Source organism: Thunnus thynnus, chromosome 11 (assembly GCF_963924715.1).
Source record: "Thunnus thynnus chromosome 11, fThuThy2.1, whole genome shotgun sequence".
Taxonomy (NCBI): domain Eukaryota; kingdom Metazoa; phylum Chordata; class Actinopteri; order Scombriformes; family Scombridae; genus Thunnus; species Thunnus thynnus.
The window spans coordinates 18,159,557-18,181,047 of record NC_089527.1 but is presented as its reverse complement, the minus strand read 5'-3'; the positions used below and the strand labels follow the sequence as shown (position 1 = coordinate 18,181,047).

The 21,491-nt window shown below is 38.3% G+C and overlaps 1 protein-coding gene across 2 annotated transcripts; it reads right to left on the bottom strand.

The window, feature by feature from the left end:
• Window positions 1-262: 262 nt before the first annotated feature.
• cers6 (ceramide synthase 6) lies at window positions 263-19,867 on the bottom strand. Of its 2 annotated transcripts, XM_067603500.1 has the most exons (12): window positions 19,134-19,867; window positions 18,364-18,402; window positions 17,805-17,910; window positions 17,583-17,713; window positions 11,847-11,904; window positions 9,730-9,780; window positions 9,521-9,613; window positions 5,246-5,374; window positions 4,878-4,984; window positions 3,294-3,450; window positions 3,120-3,143; window positions 263-1,278 (listed from the first exon to the last, which is right to left on the bottom strand). In XM_067603500.1, exons 1-12 carry the CDS (start codon window positions 19,301-19,303, stop codon window positions 1,120-1,122), a joined length of 1,224 nt encoding a protein of 407 aa, XP_067459601.1. In that variant the 5' UTR covers window positions 19,304-19,867; the 3' UTR covers window positions 263-1,119. The 2 variants fall into 2 exon arrangements, with proteins under 2 accessions (XP_067459601.1, XP_067459602.1); XM_067603501.1 differs by lacking the exon at window positions 18,364-18,402 and having other exon boundaries at window positions 19,134-19,858.
• Between the last annotated feature and the right edge of the window lie 1,624 nt (window positions 19,868-21,491).

Here is a 21,491-nt window from a genome sequence, read left to right as displayed (position 1 = left end):
CCAGCATGCAGAAAAACAATTCAACCATCATTCATTTTATTTTACATCTGTGCTTTTCCTGCTGTGACACGCCAAGAAGTCTTAGCTTAAAAAGGCCAGTGGCTGTCCTTGTGTGTCACAGCATAATGCTTCATATATATTCATACATTAATTATTGAATATCTCTATTTTTTATATCAAATCATCATTAAGGGCACTCCAATAATAGTTAGCTGGGTTTTATGAGTAAGTTTTCTTCACTGATTAAAGCAACCCACACATATTTGCAATCTTCATGTTTTTTTTTTTATTGAATAATTCAAACAACTCATGTCTGCCTCATAATAGGGCAAATGGCCTTTGATGAAATGCTTACCAGAAATGTACCAGAATACTTAACAAAATGCGTCAATAGGGAATACAGCATCTAGCCATATCTGATGCACACATGTAATACTGTTATTGACATCTCATATACAGCTCGAGTGGAGAATGCATTGTATTTTCAAATGTGAGTAAACTTCACACATTACAATTTATTTGTGAGTGAAGACGAACTCGTCCATCATCATCATTTTGGCATATCTTTGGGGGTGTAGCATTAAAAGTAAACCCAGGGTCTTCAGCATTTTGCTAATACTCGTTGTGATGTGTGTGGTGTGAAACAGCTGTGTTGTTGTCGTTCAAGATCATTTCATCTCGTAGAACAGATATCCAGCTACCATCTGCAAACATTCATGAAAAAATAAATAACATAGAAAGACACAAACATAAGAAGAAACACACCCCCAGAATGCCAGACTAGTGTATATTAAAGTAGCATGCTTACACCATAAAGTGGAATGCTTTCATTCATCGGCTAAACAGAGTGGGTTGTACTGATAGGAGTGCTTTGATATTTCACTGAGTGCAGTTTGATGCAAGTATATAGATGAGGAGAATAAATTGCTTGAGGAAATTAGTAAAGAATCAAATTGACAACAAAACTGCATTCACATAAACCTATCAAGAACTTAAAGTACCAGACAGGCGATGTTGTTCATGTCTCCACCATACGCTCGAATACACACACTCACACACACGCGCACACACAGACTGATGGATGGTGTCTGTAGCTCCAGTGTTGTGACATCAGCTTAGTCAGTGTTCGTCAGGGTAAGGGGCTCCTGTCAGGTAGCCATTGGTCCCGTGAGTTTTGTTGGTCCCGTTGGTGGTGCTGTTGTGGTGCTTTTGATTGGCTGGGGGACTGTCATCCTCATCAGAGCTGGACTCGATGTCACTGCGGTCATCTTTAGACACCTGTGGGGGAAAAAGAGGAAGGTTAAAGATGACGTTTTTCTCATTAAAATTCTTATCTGTGTAATTATCTGTGGCAGCCATGCATGGCGGTGTAACAAATGGGCTTTTGCATATCAAACAGGGACTCGTCCTCCCAGTCAATATCAAGCAACCAGCAGTAAGAGCCATAAAATCTATCTGCAAACCTCTGAACATGACGGCTGCAAATAATGATCATTTTCATTATTGATTAATCTGGATTATTTGTACGATTAATTGTTTAGTCTGTAAATGTCAGAAGACATGAAGAATGCCCAGAGCAATTTCCCAGCACCCAGCCTGTTTTATCTAATCACCAGTGCAAAACCCACAGATATTAGTAATATAAAATAAAGATAAGCAACAAATAATCACATTTGAGGAGCTGGAACCAGTGAGTGTTTGGCATTTTTGTCTGATAAATGATTAATTGATTATGAAAACTGGTGATTAATGTAAAAGTAAAAGTATTGGGAAAAATGTGAACCAGTCCTTTTATTTTGCTCAACTATGTCACTTTAAATTATTATCCTGCACTTTTAGCAATTAAGCTGCACATGCAGAAGTGATATGTAATGACTTCCTTTTCCCTGGGCTTCACCTCTCAGGTTACACAGAGGCTACTGCCCCTCTGATTGGTGGAGGTTGTACCTACAGCCTGGGAGGAGCACTTCAAGTACTACTCGGAGGTTGGAAAAAATACCCCTCTGTTTTGTTTTGTTTTTTAGGTAAAAGAAAAGAATCTGTGTTATTAAGTGGAGTTAGTGTATTAATAATACCACAATTTACACAGCGTTGCAATTTTTTATTAGACTTCCATTTATTTGGAAATCCTGATAACCAACATCATAATAAGGTGTTATTTGCAAGATTGATATTAATCAATAAATGCAGGAAATGGCATAATTTGTACATAATTTTAACATGTCAAGTGTAGATTTATCAAAATATAATAGGAAAATAGGAAGTTTTACAAATAAATTGATGATGTTATTGCAGAAATATCAGTAAAAAGCTAAAACAATATGAAGATTAGATAAAAAAGAGTCTATAGCAACACTAGTGGCTTTGTGAGTCTTTGACCCAAATGTTGAGGTCAGTATGCTAACATGCTGATGCTAAGAGGGTATAATGTTTACCATGTTCACCATCTTAACATGTTGGCATGCTAACATTAGCTAATTAGCATTGGACACAAAGTACAGCTGAGGCAGATGGGAATATGATTCGTCTTGCAGGTATTTTATCATATATCAAAGAATTAGAAACACTGAAAATGTGACCAGATGATGGCGCTGGATGTGGAAGTGACTATCAAAGATATTACAATTCATCCTCAATGCATCATGGATATCTGTATCAAATTTCATGACGATCTATGCAAAAGTTGTTGAGATACAGTAACAGTCAAAAGTTTGGACACACCTTCCCATTCCCTTGAATCAGAAAGTATGTCCAAACTTTTGACTGGTACTGTGTATCACTAAAAAACAACAAAAATGTGAACCTCATGGTGGTGCTAGTTGAAAAGTCAGGGGAACACCAGAGTCAATCGGATTAATTCTCCAGGGATCATGAGTGTCTGTACAAAATTTGATCTGAATCCGTCCTAAAGTTGTTGAGATATTTCAGTCTGGACTAATCAAAGGACCAACCAATGACATACCGACAATGCTATCCTATAGCATGGCTTAAAAATGCACTGCTTACGGCTGGTTGACAGTCAACACTATAATGTATGTAAATGATTACATGCCAGGTAGAAATATATAATCAAACTAAAATTCATTAAGATTAAGCTCTTCCCCTTTAAGGCTACTTACATGTAAAGGATTCCATTTTCCCACCTTGAGGGTTGAAGGACAGCATAAAGAATAAAAAAGGAGAGTCAGAAGTGGCTATTGTATTGTATTTATAGAAGTATTAGCAGCACAACACCATATGCAATAACAGGTACAGTATTAATGGAAGGATTACACATTTAACATGTGACTGACCTTTCCTTTGGAGATGGCTCGGCACGCTGTCTTCACTATGAGGTAGGACCAGAAAGAGTGAAGAAGCTGCAGCAAGATCAGAAGCAGGTTGAAGACCCACCAGGATGGGTAGGGCCCTACAATCTCCCAACTCTCGAACAAGGTGGTATTTAAAATCCTATCATACCAATAGAGAGGGAGGGAGACAATTAACTCAACATGTTCCATTAGAAAAACACAGCCCAGACGTATTAAAATCACTCTCTCTTTGTGGGGGAATTATTGCATGCCCTGAGGAGCAGGTACATAAAGCCAAACAGAAGCCAGTGAAAAGAAATGAGGCGGGCTGTGCTCTGGCTCTTCGTCTTTCATGGAGCACCTGTGTTAGTAGCATAAACAGGTGTGCGTCTTTGAAAGAGCGTCTTTGTTTATGTTTCAATACGTGTACTGCAATAAATCTAAATGTAATTAAAATTCCTAATGGAGTAGAAAAAGCCATGTATCTTCCAGGCTTCACATGACATACGACCAAAATGTTCAGGATCTGTGTTAAATTTATCCTTGGGGCCAACTCTTGTAAATGACTGTCTGTGAATCATCCTCCAGATACTGAAGCCATGGCAACAGCTTTACAGCAATGACAACTTTATGGTGAGGTGGAGGCTGACTAAAATGTAGTGTATGATCATATTACAGCGTGGCAACAAAGGGACAGCGCTGCAGGGAGCTGGTTAACACCTTCAAATGTTGTACAGACTAATCAAAACGCCTCCGAATTTCTCAAATCTTCAGAATGTCATGTGTGATTATCACCTGCAGTCCTTATTATACAAGACAACAAGCTCTTATGTACATGCCTGAAGTAACATTTTTGTGCTGGCCAAGAATGGATTGTATCAAACAAACACAGACAACTCAAGCTGCCTGACTTGGAAACTAAATCATGTTTCCCTTCACTTGTGAAAGGCATGATAACACTGCTGCTGATGACTGCTTTTAATGACTAAATTTGATTGGTAGGAATATCAGAATGGCCTATTATACTTGGCATTCATGATCTAATTAGACTTTTTAATGTCCGGATAAAGCAAGGCCACAAGAAACAAATTAAAATATTTAAACTGCCTCTATTCTCTGACACAGTAATCTGGATGGAATGGCTACAAGTTGAAACACAAGACCACAAAATGACAAAAGACCCCAATGAGAAGAGAAGCCTTTGATGTTTTAACAATCAGGTGAAACTCTGGACTCTGTTTTCAATGATAAAGCAATAACCATAATGATCTGCTTTTCATTTGTTGATTTGTTTGGCTTTCTCTGAGAGGTTAAAGCTGTTGTATCCATAGTAACTATTACTTAGCAACAAAATTCACAGAGATGTGTCTGCACTGCAAACCATCACGGAGATCTTTATGGCTAAGACACGGATTTGCAGGGATGGTCGACCGAAATGTGTAGAGCAAACTCTGGAATGTGTTGCGCGGGTCTTTTATGTGTCTACCTGCCTGTGAGAGCTGTATGCAAATGACAGTCTAACACTACCTCAGTGAGGTAAACCATCAGACAGATGCTAACCATGTTGTACAGGAAAGTGACACTTACCAGACAGGATAAACTCCCAGCCTGGAACTTATGAAGAGAATTGCAAACATTGCAAACAGGAGGTTACACAGTATCTGACATTTGGCATAGTTGGCCATCTTGGCAGCCTAAAAAACAAAAAAATCATGTCAACAACAACTTGAAATACTTCTGACAATAAAATAATTAAGAAGCTTTTGTTTCCAGCATTATTTAGTTGTATGATACACTCCAACGATGTTCATATTACAAGAGCTGTATTTAAATGTAGATAAAGATGGATAGCAGAGCATCTAAACTCCAAACACTCCACCCACACATCAAACCATCTTTGCCTCCATTTGCCTATCTGTCCATCCACAGCATTTAAATCTTTCCCCCATCCTCACCTCTATCAGCACATCGGCTGCATCATGGAGACACATGACCAGAGTTCCCACACGTGCCATGTTGTTAACGTAGGAAAAGGTGATGAGGGAGATCGTTGCCACGTGGTGCAGGAACATGATCAGGAAATCCTGGGGACACAGTCGGCAAGAAAATGTCTCACAATTACTGAAAGTACTTTCAAACCTGCCTCACAGTTGTTTGAGTCATGCATGCAGCATAAACCCAGAGCAGTAAGAGGACGTGATAAAGTGAGAGGGACATGACTACTGTGTGCACGCACAAAATAGATTTGTGTGTTTGCAGTAATTCATAACAATTAATGAAAATTCAATATTTTAAAAATGACATGGCCCCTATTTCTGACAATTGTGCAACACAATGGACCCTATTTTTAAGAGTGGTGGAAGCAACACTACAACATCTTTGTGTTTTGATGACCTTGAATGTGCTTTAACCTAGTTGCTTCATGTGATTATTGTGTATCCTTCAAAATGAAACCTTTATTTTGCTCAGTCAGTTTTGTCACTTGACACTTTGATTGGCACGTCTATTGAAAAGACATACACAGTTTTGACAAGAAAATGATTAAATCACTACTTATACAAGCAACAATTTCAAGTACTGTTGTGCTGTTGCAATTGTGCTTTTGAAATTAGGCCCTATGTGTTCATATACTGAATGTGTTGGTTAAATTTTACTCCTCATCCAATGCTGTGATTGTGTCAAACTGCAATACAGTCACCTTGAAATAAGTTTGAGAGCAGTGGTGGGGGAATTATGTAGATCCTTTACTCAGGTAAAAGTATTGATACCACAATGAAAAAATACTCCATTACAAGTAAAATTGCTGCATTAAAAATGCTACTTGAGTAACAGTACGCAAGTATTATCAACAAAATAACAACTCAATGCAGAAAATGGCCCCCGTGACTCTTAAACTATAATTAATGTTTAGATTAGAATTGGAGTAAAATGTACAATATTTTTTTCTGACTTGTAATGGAGTATTAGTAAGTGGCACAGAAATACTAAAGTGAAGTACTTAAAATTTTTACTTAAGTACAATACTTGATTAAATGTACTTAGTTACACTCCGCCACAGTTTGAAAGTGAGCAATAGCTCTGTTCCTCCACTGACCCATTCGAAATCAAAATCATGCAGAAAGAATCACCTCAATATGATCTAAAACAATTACTATTGTAGGTAAATGCTTATTGAAAACATATGACAGTTCAGTTTTGGTCCCGCCTTGGTATGAGCCATGAGCCATTAGGTTTGGGATAGCCTTGAAGCCTTGGAGCTCCAGGAGTCTAAGGATGCGGACAGGTGGCATGGGGATGCAGTCATCTAGCAAACCTTTAGCTACTGAAATGTCTCAGCTCAAAGCAACCCGAACCGATCCAAAATGGCAAGAGAATGAGAAAGAGGATGAGAAGGAAGAGTAATGATGCAAGATACAGAAAGAAAGCAAGGCGAGAGTGTGCAGGGAGAACATACTGGAATTGGCAGGGGATGCAGAGGACCTCCTCAGTGTAGTACTGTGCATGAAAAAACTGAAAGGAGAAACAAAAACAGACAACATGCCAACAGTCAACAAAGAGATGACAGAGTGAAGGCATACACAGCGTGGCATCACAGGGCTGCTGTGAGTGCAGTGAGTGAAGTGTGTTGTGGACAGGGCAGAGTTGGGGATGAACTGGAGACAGGAGTAAGACCATGGCTGGAAGGCATGCAAATTGATACTGAACGAACCAAAAGTGCGGCCATTTTTTATAACCAACAAAAAGAAGATAAAAGTGGGTTAAAGATGGTCGGTGCCCCATTGAGAATGTTTGTACGAACTGAAACTGAATTTCAGTTCTTACAATTGCTGACCAAGTTGGACCTTTCATACCTCATTTATAGTACAAAGTGCATAATGTGTATGCAACACAAACTGATTATCTGGTTCTTAATCATGGATATAAAGTTAATGACACCTGCAGCATCTTGGTGGAAGGAGAGGTTACATCTAACTGGTTAATTCATAAAAGATGACATAACAATTACATAAGTGTGATTGTGTATTATTGTGTTCTATTTAAGTATTAATAGGTGTAGGTATAGAACTATGGATGAATCTGGTGGCTGATTTATGTGTTGTTCTCTCAATCGTCTCTGCCATCACTGCGGTAGCAGAGTGTAACTGAACACATTTACACTCACTGTGAAAGCAGAGATGTTTAGGTTAATTACAGTCGGCAGTCGCCACAACCGACAGATGAAGGTAGTCTGTATGAATGTGGAAGTTATTCAGTCTCTGAACGCTAGTCTGAAATTGATTACAACACAGGCTTTGTGAAAAAATAACACCAACATATTGCCTCTGAATGAATATGTCGCTTCGACCTCCACAGTCTGTGAACGTGCTGTGTGGATTAATTTATCTCATTAAACCCACTAGGATAACTTTCTAGCTCATGATTTAATTCATCAAACTCCATGATTTCTTGAAATGCAATCAGAATAAAAGCATAATTTAAAGGTATATTATGCAGGATTTTCCAAAAAAAAAAAACTGCTGTATAGACTCATACAAAAGTAATCATTCTCAGACATCACTTAGGACCCACTAGAAGTGTGTGGTGGTGTATTTATCTGCAGAGACCCTGCCCTTTGCCTGTATTTTTTATTATTATTTTATTATTTTCTATTATTATTATTTTGCTGTGTTTGGATGCTTCTGGGCATCAACCTTTGGGCAGTGGGTGTGTAGCCCCCTGACAATAACAGCGTGCAAGGTATGAGGTCAGGACTTGTAGCGTAGAGACTAGGTTAGATTGCTCTCTCCATCTCTCTCCTCTGCTCCGCTTTGCTCTCTGTCTCTGTGTCATGGATGTATAAAGAGTGGCAGGTCTGCATGTCAGTTTGACCGAGGGCGGGCTGACCTACACATACGCAGAGCAGAGAGGCCACAACGGACAGGATGAAACTCTGCAGTCACACAAAATCTGGCAATGCAGCACCTTCCCACAGGGTTGTGCAGAGGTGTGGGTGTGTTAATTTGTGCTATAGAACATAAGCACCGTGAAACAATCAGAAAATAACATTTATCCGATTCATGGCTTTTTTCTTGCCAGCACCGCTCACTCTCTTCATTCACTCTCTAGCTTGCTCGACCACTGCTGCTCTCTCTCTCTCTGAGCTGGGGAGGAGGGGCCAGCTTCGAATGCTGTGTGTTTACAAACACCAACTGACAAATCCTGCATAGTATACCTTTAAGCTAATAAAACAAAATTTGAAACACATAGTACTGTTAAAATAGAACTTTGGCTAGATTGGTACCAAGCTAGAAAGAAATCAGTGGGATGGCCTAGCATTTGGACTGGTGGACTAGTGTTTAATTTAGCTGAAAAATTAAGTTTAGTAGATTATAATCTGTATTTAAATGGAAAATGATGACTGTGTTCAACATATAACTGCTTTTACTGGATCGCCTGGATGCATATTGTGGCAAAAATGTCCAAACACTGAGATCCTTTTACATAATTATATGCAGGTTTACAAGTAAGGTGCCAGCACAGTAATGGTGACTGGGCTACTTCCGCCTGCAACCCGCATTTGTCCACAGGCGTTTTGTCAATCCTAAATTAGCCTATTTATATTCCCACAGGGACAAATTCTTATCTCCTATAATTATCTATATAAATATCAGGGTTAGTTGAAATACACCATTATGAGTAGACAATTCCATCATTTCAGTGGATCTATTCTTCAAAGTTTAATATGATATCTGAGTATTGCATGGCACCATCATTATATGTGCAGCAATTTGCTGAAGGGATTATACAAAAACTTTTAATGAAACAAAAACAAACTCTTCAACAACCAGGAAAGCTTGACAAAAGTTTTTATGAAGTTTGACAGCGGATCCAATTTCTGAATGTTTTGAAAAAATGTTAATCCTTTTCACCCACGTTTTGTTATTTCACACATCAGTGAGAATATGCTGAGGCGGAAAGTGAATGTTCACAAGCAAATAGCCTGAACACCACAGAGTCATGGTGACAGTAAGAAAATAGATGGACAGTCAGACAAAGATAATGATGTCTTTTCTGTGATAGCATTTCTTACAATGGCATAAACAGAGCCTATTTTTCCTGATTCAACACAAAAAAAGTGAAAAAAAGCATCACTTTTTGCATTACAGTGCACCTTCTAAACAAACATCCAATGATCCATGTTATTAGAGATGCATGATTCATGTGCTGGTGTGACTCTTAGTTATTCTTACCTTCCTCCTGATGTCTGTGAATTGGGAAAAGAGTAAGGACAGGTAGAAAGACAGCTCCAGTATATAGTAATAATGGGTGTCCACAGTCAGTGGCTGCATAAACACACAAAGCAACAAGGTTAAAATAAATATTTCAGATGTTAGATTTTTGGTAATGCATATTTACGGTGAAAATTGGTGCATTAAAAAAGAATTGTAGAAACTTTTACCTGGTAAGGATAGTTGTACCAGCACTCTTTAGTGTTCCACAGCCATGGAGTCTACAGAAAATGAAAACAGACGCTTAAAATCAATATTTGTTCACCTATATGAAACAAACATAAACTAGATTATATTGTCAAATGTAAAAGATCATAAAACTGTGACTGAGTGACTGAGGTAAAGACCGTGCTATAATTCAATTCACTGTGAAAACACCAGGGACACCAATGGAAATACGCCCAAGACTTTATCATTCTGTCTGTGACAAAGTCTCATATGTTGTGTTTTATAAATAATCTCACGATGCTGTCATTTGACCAAACCAAACAAAACAAAAAAATACACTAAAGCCTTTCAATAAAGCCTAAACAGAGCAGACTCCACTGCAATATCAATGCAGTGTTTTACACTGTTCAACACACTTACAGTCGGAGTTCAGTATTTCTTTCTTATTTAAGATCTAACACATGGACGTCCATGTGACCACAGAAAAATACATACTTCCCTTGATGGATTCTGGATGAAATCAAAGTGGTTTATGAAACACCGAGTGGGTGTTATAACACAGTTTGTTACAGTGCATGTTCTGTCATAAAAGAGAGCTGGTCTACAGATATACTGTATATTTAAAGGGCGTTCATCATATTAAGTTCCTGATGTAAGTTCCTAATGACATCAGGGTGAAAGACAAATTATAGCTGTAATACTTTGCGCAATAAGCAAACAGTGACCCATCATTGTGACTGAGTTTATGTCTCCTACCCTGCTCTCCAGACCAGCTCTATTAATAAATCTCACAGAGACTTGAGACTGCCAGAGAATGAACTATTTTCACAAAGTGCTTTGTCATGCAACTTGTTTCTTTGAGAGACTTTCCCCACTCTGCTTCTATCACAACTTTTGCTCTGTTGATTCATTAATTTATGTATTTTCATGAATATATGGATGAATATTTATCCATCTCAACCACACCTTGCAATAATATTAAACTGGCTCCTTGGACAAAATGATTGAACAATTTCTGAGCTAGGGCTCTAAATTGTGGCTGATTAATGCCAGTCACTCGTCTGTAACCTCAAGTGCTGCTGGGATTTACAACTTTATAAACTGAGAGAAGAGTTTTTGTTTAAAGTGCTCTAATCTCCCAGATCCCCTGAACTACACATGGTGCACTTATATGGATTTCCATAACCCATGTGAACATTTGAGCAGCATTTGAAAGGTAAAAAGTGCTTCGTATTTTGAAAAAAATCCTCAATATGATGAATGCAGAGTTGGTATTATTTGTTATACAGGTTAGCATCCTCTTACTCATGCAGTGGATAAACTAGTCCCAGAAAGTATGTCAGCACTGCAGTTGATTGGTTGATAGGTTATTTTACAACATTAAAAAAAACTAACATTAGTGTTAGATATGAAAGACATAAGCTAGATAAAACGTCAAATGTAAAATATGCTAACATTCACTTAAGCAGCCTGCAGTTTTGCCAGATTTCATTAACACCAAATTGCTAAACTGTTTGTTGTTGTGTCATGAGCACACTGAGGCAAACTCCTAATAACAAAGATGTATAAAGTATTGAATCTTGAATCACTTTAATCATATAACAATAACTGAGCCATTTCAGCCACAGAACAGTGACAGAATAATTGTAATGTATGTTAAATTTACAAAATAGCTGGCAACAGGCAACTACAGTCTTCTCATGAATATGGTCTTCCTGTTGACATTTACGATCAAAAGAGTGACAAATCGTTGCTGACGTACCACATACTATGTGGAAAATTGATTGCATATTTAATATATGGCATCATTTAGCATAACGGGAGTGTTTTTATTTGGCAGCCGCTCCCTCTTTCCTTGAAAGATCCTTTATTAATGAACACTTTCAGCACTATGCGTTATTATAAATTTCCTATGCAAAATGCTCCTGACCTCAGAACATCTGTTTTACTTGCCAGTCTCATGTGGTGGCACACAACCTATTCAGAAACCACAAGATTTGCATGCTACCCATGTACCTCCATCTGTGCTGTCGAAAATGGATTCAAATTCACTGACTCAAACTGACTTTATTAATCATAACAGGAGGCTGATTCTAATGTGGCTGTAAGCAAAACTTACCTTTTTAAGGAAACGCACTCCGTAGGTAAAAATGTATAGATAGAACGTAAATCTCCACCTGAAAGAAATAAAAGAAAAACATAATCAGTATAACATCAAAAATGAAAGTTGAAGAATGATTTACATACTTAATTTTCTTCACCCTGACTTAATCTAAACCAGAGGCCACACAAAGTCCAGGGTTTCTTAACTATGATGTTGTTTCTTTATGCTTTATGTGACAATTTTAGACTCACAAAGAAATTAGTAGATTAGGGAGAGAAGCAAAGTGTTTCATCCATTCAGACCAATTACTAGAAAATAATGGAGCTGCATTTCATCCTGTAATACAATTTAGACACATTCTGATATATAAACATGACTATGGGAAGTGCAAGTTAATATAACTTACATACTACGATATAGTTTTGTTCCTAAGTGCAGCACACTGTGTGACTGTAATGCGTGTAAGCAGAAATGAAATGACTAAAGTCTGCAATCTACGATGAGTCACTGAAAATGGGGCATCACTGACTCTACAGTGCTGAGGTCCAAAGGGAAAGACAAGACGCTCACACTGTCCAGTCCCAAACCCAGCCTGCTCTGTACTTTTCATAACCCTGCTCATTATCTACAGTAACCACAGCTATACAATGATAGGGAAAAGTGATCATGAGGTCTGGGCTTAAAGGCAGACAAGAATCCAGTGATCAAAGGCTTGCTGAGCAGGGAGATGTGCATATATACCAGTCAGCAACTGGGAGAAAAGATTTAAAACTAGCCAACTAGTCACAACAAACCCTCCTTTTAAACAGCTCTGGAAGTTGCATCAGCAGAGAGAATCATGTGTCTTTCTACTGGGAACAAAAGCAAATTTGACTGCTGAGCTCAAGTTAGAGACCCCCTGCTGTGCATTATTGAGTTGTCACAGCATTTCACAATTTTTTAACCAGCGAGATTGAACTGTTTCTCTCAGTGGGGTCTATATATACTGTCTAAACTGTACTGTTTGACGAAGTGAAACACAGGAGAAAAAAAGAGAAAGCTAGATTTCTGTAACATGGAACAAAACATCACTGATGAGTCCCATGGCTGTGACAAAAGCTGCACAGCTTGTCATGTGAGACGAGGTTTTGCATACATTAAAGGTGGTGCTGTGTGGTTGTTCCAGCTGACCTCAAATGAAAAACACTTTGACAGCCACAGCTGACACACGACGTGACATCAACACTCAAAAAGAGAACAGCTTTTCAGTTTTTCAGTGCTAGTATGTTTATCACAATGTTTGTTCCAGATATTCAGTCACTCTTTAATAATTACAAGAGAAATGATCAGCATGTTAATAGGTGGCCTGTGGAAGGCGTCATTAACTGCTTTTTGTGCTGGATCAACAGTATTGTAAAACCAAATTAACTGGACAAGTCTACCTGGCAGACACACAGTAAAGACTGTTGCATGGCAACTGGTTCATCAAGCCTGCAAGAGTCTTTTTCAAGTGCTGTTGAATCGCTGCTATATATGAACAATCACAATGACTCACGACTGCTCCCTGTGAATAGATTTGTTTGTTTCTGAAGTCAGGCGCAGATGTTTTTCCTGTCATTATGAGTTCATTTTTTTCAAAAACAGTGTTGATAATGATTGGTTTCAGAAAAAAAAAGACTAAAATGTTCTGTTTTTAAGTATCTTAGAGCAGCTGTTAATTTGCAGCACAAGACGTAGCAGCAACTTGCCAACACACCTTAATTAATTAGTGTTGGGTAATAACTGTGGGTAACAGAATTAGGCTTGTGTGTTATGATGGATTTGCCCTGTAAACAACTTAAAAACTGTGGTTTATATGGCACAATAAGAGCAGGCTTATGTAATGTGTTATGATACACAGAGAACCATCATCTTTTAATATTTGCTTTATTATACACTAATGACTCATTCATGATATCTGATGAGACTGCGGGTTTTAAACTGAAACAGATCCACTGGTCACTATTAAACCAAATGTACCTGTTTAGACAGAACACTGCCTGCAGGGGGAAATAATTCAAAGAGGGGGGGTGACTCTGATTTGATCAAAAAATTCAGTAATGAGGCTCGCTTTATTCTAAGAGTAGCACCCAGCTTTGGTGTAAAAATAATGAAAACAGGTCTAGCTGGTTCACTTAATTCAACTTTGTCACTTCCCCAGGTGGGCAGCCTGAGCACCAGCTGGCTGCAACTGTTTGCATTCAGATGATTCAACATAACAATTGGTCACGAATCTCTCGCTTTGATCAAAATTTAGTTGTGATAAATTGCACCCTTGCTGTTAAATCAGCAGTAACGCCTCTGTTGCTCTTTAGGCAGTAATGGCTGTCCCTTCCACCTTTGTGAATTTGTTTAATTTGGTTTGATTACTAGGCATGACTAATTTAGGGAAGGAAAAACAGGCTTGTGGCCGTCGCCTCTCATGAACATTTGTAAACTCATCTTTCAGCTGTCCTGTAAGTATCTGCTGAGCACAAACATGCAAATTAGTTGTCGGCTTGTCGTCTACTGAGCTGCTTCTGAGGAGACGTGTTGATTGAAAAGTATGAAAATCACAAACCTACAAGTTGGTTAGAGGAAGAGCAGTAATTAAGATACTGGCAATCTTAGCTGCTATTAATCCTGTAGAGGTTAAATACAGTAAATTTATTATTGAGAATTATGAGATCATAGTTATGGGGCACTCATTGTCGAGAAAATGCAAGTGTTAAATTTTACATATAAAAACTGTAGTTAAAAGTTTGACCTGTATGAGTTGAAAATATAAAACTGAGATGAAGCAGAAGCAGTCAGTAATGGTTGGGAGGGGGCTTTGTTTCATTATTTGGGATGAATGTTCACTTAATCTTGATAAACTATACTGCAGTGTTTGAGAACACAAAGCTTAACAGCTCTATCTATGTAAACCATTTAAGATATCATTGCAACATAAATTGCAAACAGGAGAGAATACAAAATTAAAAAAATAACTTTTTATTAGTTTGTGCCCCTGTAAATTTGGTTCAGTATCACTTAGAGTAATTTTTACTTTTTAGTTAGTAAACTTCAGTGAGTTACCTTTAAGAGGAAACCACAGTCATAAATGTAAATGAGCTGGTTGTCACACTTGATATGATATTATGTAAAAGGAAGTAACATTTTTAGCACTTCAAAAAACTTGTCAAAACTAATTGAACCTATCCAAGTTGCATTAATATTAACTGAAGCCAATAATAGATATTACAGGATAAAAATAGTAACTATATCCTCTAATATTGAAGGCAAAGAATTACCCTGCATTTATGTTTTAATAAATAACTGTATTGTGCTGTGAATTGTATTATTTTGCTCATGATAATTTGTACTCAGTGTGAAAGCAGAGGAGAGGGAGGATCGAGGAAGATGAGATCAGACAACTGGGGTTATATCAAGGGCATGAAAGCAGCTCCTGCCTCAGCCTATACTGACCGAGAAGCGATGTTCTGGTAAAACTACACTGCCCATCTTAATCTGTCATTTAGTCTAATATCGAGCCTTTAAATCTAATTCATTTTCTCTGAATAGAGTAACTTGTGTCACTCACTTGTGTGGTGAAATATTACCACTTGCATCCTGTCAATTTTCATTAGTTTCAGAAATTGTTTCTTGGAATAAGTATTAGTGACTTTCAGGGAAAAGGCAACTGTTTCCAGGACAGTTTGGAAAGATGTCTTCTTAGATGAAAAACAGAGGTTACTGTAGGTTAACTGGAGAACTGGAACAATTAGTCGATAAATCAATTAACACAAAATCTCGTCGGCACCTATTTTGATAGTTGACTAACTGCCTTAGTAATCTTTTAAGCAAAAATAAACAAAAAATATCTAGTTTTAGCTTCTCAAATATGGTTACTTAATGCTTTTCTTTGTCAAACCTTTGGACTGTTGGTCGGACAGAATAAGACATCTCAAGACATCACCTTTGACACTGGGAAAAAATACCAGTCGATTATATAAATTATAATAGATTAACCAAGAAAATAATTGATTGATTAATCAGTGAAGAAAATAATCATTAGTTGCAACTCTAGTTATTTACTAAAAAATCTATAGTTGAACTTGTTAGAATAGTCGTATCTGGGAGAAAGAAAAGCAGTAACAATAGCTGATAAACAAACTCTATGCAGAGTCTTCATTATTTCCAGACCAAATGTGTCTGCGACATGCAACTCTCTGAATAATGAAAAGAACAGACAACAAATCAGCCACCCTGACGACTGTGAGACAAAGAACACTATCAGTCTGCAACAGCTGTGCATGAGGGCCCAATTAGACCAGAATCTCTGTTGGAAAGACTGTAGCCAGCCCCGTTTGGAGAATTGCACCGTAAGCAACCGAGACTGACAACCTGGCCAAACTATTGCAAAGTCCAATGTCATCTGCAGTCAATTTATGCTGAACAGAGAGAGCAGGTTTTGTGCAATTGTTGCTAAATAAGTAATGAATGTCAGCTAAGCATGTTCAAAAAACCTCACGCATGTTCCAACAAAGCACGAATCCGGTCTTTTCTTGTGTGTAAGAAAGCAGGTTTGCTTTTTCAGATTCCTCTCGGAGGTTGTAATAGGAGTCCAGTGGCCTAATCAGCCAGCAGTGTTCTTCTGAGTGAACAGCAGCCTCGGGCGATTCAGATTCAAAAGATGTGAGGTTCCCCGTGTCTCAAACTGCCAGATTGGCTCTACTGGTGTCAGACATGACTCTGCTCTGACAGCCACACTCGCTAGTTGGCCTTTAACATCACACTGCTAAGTAACTACAATCTCCCTGATGGCAAATGCTCCACTGCAGATTAGCCAGTTCTCTGTTACAGCCTGAGTGGGTTTGTTGGTTCGCACTGGGACACATTTGATTATTATCCCACAGCAGCACCAGCACTCATGTTGAAATCTTTATAAGCCATGTAAGATTCAGTGACAGCAACCCAAAACTGAGACGACAGCATTTTGGTTGCGAAAGGACCGTAACAGCATTTTATTTATGAAAAGTTACTAGAGCTGAAATGTTTTGTTGATTAATCGATCGACAGAAAAAAAAAGATCAATTAATCGTGTCAGGTGTTTTTCAAGCAAAACATTCACTGGTTCAAGTTTCTCAACTGTGAGAATTTGCTGCTATTTTCTGTTTTATGTCATTGCAAATTGAATATCTTCAGGTTTTAGACTTTTGGTCAGACAAAAGAATCAATTTGAAGACGCCACCTTATGTCTCTGAGGGATTGTGATGGGGTTTATTTCATTATTTTGTCACATTTTGTAAACTAAATGATTGATTAATTGAGAAAATAATCAGCAGATTAAACAGTTATTAATAAATGATGGTTAGTTGCAGCCTGAAAGAATCATTTTTACATTACTGCCAACATTTACCTAAGTGAAGGAGGATGTTTTAGAGTTTTGAAAATATGCTTTTAGGCAGCCACGGAGTTTCCCTTCATTTCATATGAAAATGAATTTGAAACCTCATACTTGTTTGAATAAGATAATCTATTCCAGTGAATGTCACGCCTGCTTTTTACTACTGTCACGGCTGTGTTATTAATGAGTGGTAATGCAGTGTATTACCAAGTAAAAATAAAATAACACACGTGACAACAACACAAGCTGATATGACATTTACGGTTTACACATCTCAAGCACGTTTAAAGTTTGTGCAACTTTCATGAATACTATTAGATGTTGAGAAAATGTCTTGCAGTAGCGTTCAAAGTGATTCGGCTTACATGCTTTCACAGAATCGGGCCAGAGTGCTGGGTTTCTCCTGGTTGCGCCGTTGTCGGAACCAGCGCTGGATGGTTCGCACGTCCCAGTCGAGCTGCTTGGACAAACCCTCCAGCCTCTTTTCATCTGGGTGCTGGCGAGACAGGAAGAAACAATCCTTATGTTAGATGTAGTACAAATAATTTGAGATGAAACACAACATCAACAATAACTAGGTAACACACCTTGGTTATAGCAGTGAAAACCTTCTCCAGGATAGCGTTGGGCTGTGCTTTTTGTGGCCCGTTGGCTTGGATCTTCAGGCCCATGGCACATGGTCTTGCAATAAACCTGCAATTTAAATAACATGACACATTTCTAGATCAATACAGAGACAGCAAATTATAGAAGGATTGATTATATTTAGGGGTAGAGACACATGGCATTCAGTCATCAGGAGGCACATGTATATCCATACATTCTTAGCAGCTCCTGAGTTACAATTATCAGCACAAAAAGATTAAAAAACAAACAAACAAAAAATCCCAGCACATTGCTATCTTGTTCCCAGTTCTCCTTTTATCATTTGGACCACAAAAGGTCTTCCACAGGTCAACTCGAAGAAGACCATTTGTGGTCTAAAAGCTGGAATTTTCTTGGATAACAAAAGAAGAATTGGGAACGAGACAGCAGTGTGAAGACAGTCTTTATGAATCAAGTCAAATTATGGCATTATAAACCACTTCACACACATTTACAGTCTGCACATTTCTCAACATATTTTGTAAAACACTTGAATCTTACTTTCCTGGCAAGCTGTGAGATGCAGGTTTAGACAGATGGCTTCTCAGGTTAACAAACAGCCATGTAAATAAACAAAACAGATATAAAGTCATGATATACAGTATCTCATGGACTAAACAGTTATAGGTCAAACATCAGGGCTGTTGCATTCTTTTTCTCACATGATCCTCACTTTTAATTCCCATAATACATTTTCAAAGATAAATACTGAACAAGAGTGAAGGGTTTAGTGGGGAAATTTAAGGCCTCACTACTCCCTAAAGAGACTCCTGACCCACATAAGCATGACAAGCCTTGCTGTGATCATTACGGCTCTGTGCCTTACTGTATATTAATGATTGTACAATAATAGTAAGAGATGCGATGATGCAACATGCACCATAGCAAAGCTGGAGCTGTAGAGTTTAGCCACAATAGTAATAAAAAAAACGAGCCTGCTCCCAGCATGGTGCTTTACAGAAATGTGGGTTTGTGCTGAGAGGACAGTAGCTGGATGGGGCAGGTATGGCAACTTGGCTGCACAGTGTGTGTGCGCGGACACATGCATCAAATGCAGACAGCGCGTAATGCTGCAGGCCTGCAGACACAGGGATGATGAACCGTGGTGATTTGTGGGGCTAACCAGATCAGATGCCATTGTTTAGGTAACACACTGACAAAACACGGACAGCTCGGCGTGCTGCATCATTTCACCAGCGCACTATTTCATCGATATACACCAAAACCGTATCACAAGCCTATACCCCCCGGAGCATGTGGCTTAGACCCACCTTTCGAAAACCAGCCGTATCATAAAGATGCAGAAAGCTAAAGGACACGCCAGATAGAGATCCTCAGCTTGCGGGAACGTTGCCTCATCTGTGTTTTTTAAGTCAGCCCAGGTTACATTATGAGGGAGCCAGAACCTCTCGTTCCAAAACCACGCCAAAATACCGGCCATCTCCCTGCTGCAGACACCGTGACCGGGTCGAAAGACAAACTGATGGCACCGCTTGAAATCCCGGAGGTTTCTCACTGGCGATCTGACCGAGCAGACTCCGCGCTGGCTGGTGATGAGATATCCGTGCTGCTGGATCGCCTTGCGTCCGTTTCCCCTCAGCTATTCCAGTGTAGGGAAGTAGACTCAATCAGCTCCTCAGCAAGTGATTGGTGCACTGAAATGTCATGCAATACAGTCCGTTATGCCGGCTGTACCACGCTGTGATCGAGGCAAACCACTTGTATTTCACACCCCCCCCCTCCTTGCACATATTTGTTCCCATATGAACTGACAAGTAACCATAGTGGATTTTTGTTTTGTTTATTACGCATACGTTTCACATATCTGTTGCTTTTATACTATCATCGTAATCCCGCAATAATATACAGATTATGTGAAGTGTTACATTCAGTTTGTTATTTCAGGCATTTTTAAGATGATCGTTATTCAATTTGAGTATAAAAGTGAGATGAAAGGGAAATGATGTGGCAGCTGTTTTGCAATGGTTGCCTAGATCGCCTTATGCTTGGTAAACTGTGCCACCTACTGTTTGATGTAGTCATCAGTACGTGTAAAACTGACCTTGTGCTGTCAATAAAAAAAAACAAATCACTTAATAGTGGTTGCTGGCCTAATATTATTTATTTTTTATTACTTATTTTATTTATTCGCCTCATTTTGAGGGCTGTTGTGGTGCTCTCGAACTGTGCTGTGTTAAACAGAGATGTGTTTTTGTCCACCCCATTTATTGAAGGCTAAATTAAACAAGTATTATTTGTCAGCACCATAAAGTACATCCCCTAAAACGAACGTAAAGTTTAATCAACACCTCTAGGATTTATACTAAAACAGAGGACGGGAGTTATTGCAGGCCTGTTGTATTAGACAGCATTTTAGTTTTATCTAAGTGTACATATAAAGTGGCAACTGAGTGTATATGCAATATACATGTATATATGAGCAGAGTACAAAATTGAACATATATATGAATTTGTTATGTTTTATATGTTGTGTGTGTCTATTCTAAATAACCTTTATGTGTGGATAGTAGTAGACACACAGCATGTTTTTCTAACTTTCTGTCAGAGGGTTTGTATGGAATAATAATAGACACACAGCAAAACAAATAAGGCTGCAACTAACAATTATTTTCCTTGTTGATTAATCTGCTGATATTTTTTGATTAATCGTTTTGTATATAAAATGCAAGAAAGCAGTGAAAAATGTCACAACCACCTTAGTGCAAATTCGTTAAATTACTTGTTGTGTACGACTAACAGTTGAAAAGCCAAATATATTTAATTTACTATCACGTAAGACAAAGAAAAGCAGAAAATCTTCACATTTGAGAAGCTGGAACCAGAGAATATTTGGCATTTTTGTCTGAAAAATTACTTAAACAATGATAGAATAGGCTGAATAGAATAGGTTTTAAAATGTGTTGCTCATGTCCTGTCTATAGCCTCTAATGAATTAACTAGTAATACCACATTACTACTTTGACTGTCATCATCATGCACCAGACAATTTTAAGATGTGATGTCGCCATCTAATGGTCAATGTCAGGCATCAGTTTTCAGTCCTGACTGCATGTGACATATTAAATCGTCACACAGTATGGTGTCACTGCCTGACACAAAAAGCAGCTGCCAAACCATTTAACCTGATAGTAAATGTCTGACAGTAGTAGCTGTTTAATACTTTCATGGGAAACATAATAAAAGTCCTCCTCCACCTCAAAAATATGGTTTTCTTCTTGTTCTTTCAGCTGAATGTTTCAGCTTCACTGTACAGACTGATGTATGTGCAGTTTAACACAATAAAGGCTGTTTTGACATTTATCTGATGAAGGGGAGAAAGATCTCTGTGCTCCACTTTTAAGGGGTGGGTAGCAGGATTTGTGACATCACAACTAGTTTTGAAGACAATCCTGGTCCAGTATTCAACTTACACTGGTGTGATGTGGAAACCTGAAGCCTCCAGTGCACAAACACTGAGAATAGGAGTAGGAGACATCTTGTGTCCAGCAGTTCAATTTCTGAAATGAAATATATTTACATATTTACAGACGCTGGCATTTTTAATGAGAGAGAAGGAGGAGATGTCATTTTTAGGACTTAACGTGGTAATTATAGGATGTCAGACACAC

Bases quoted from the DNA above. Each gene is read 5' to 3' on its own strand.
- cers6 (XM_067603500.1), bottom strand. From the start codon at position 19,303: ATGGCCGGTATTTTGGCGTGGTTTTGGAACGAGAGGTTCTGGCTCCCT. The intron at 9,781-11,846 runs GTAAGTTTTGCT...CATTTTCTGTAG, and splicing joins GAGTGCGTTTCCTTAAAAAG to ACTCCATGGCTGTGGAACAC. The intron at 3,144-3,293 runs GTCAGTCACATG...TCAACCCTCAAG, and splicing joins GAGCCATCTCCAAAGGAAAG to GTGGGAAAATGGAATCCTTT.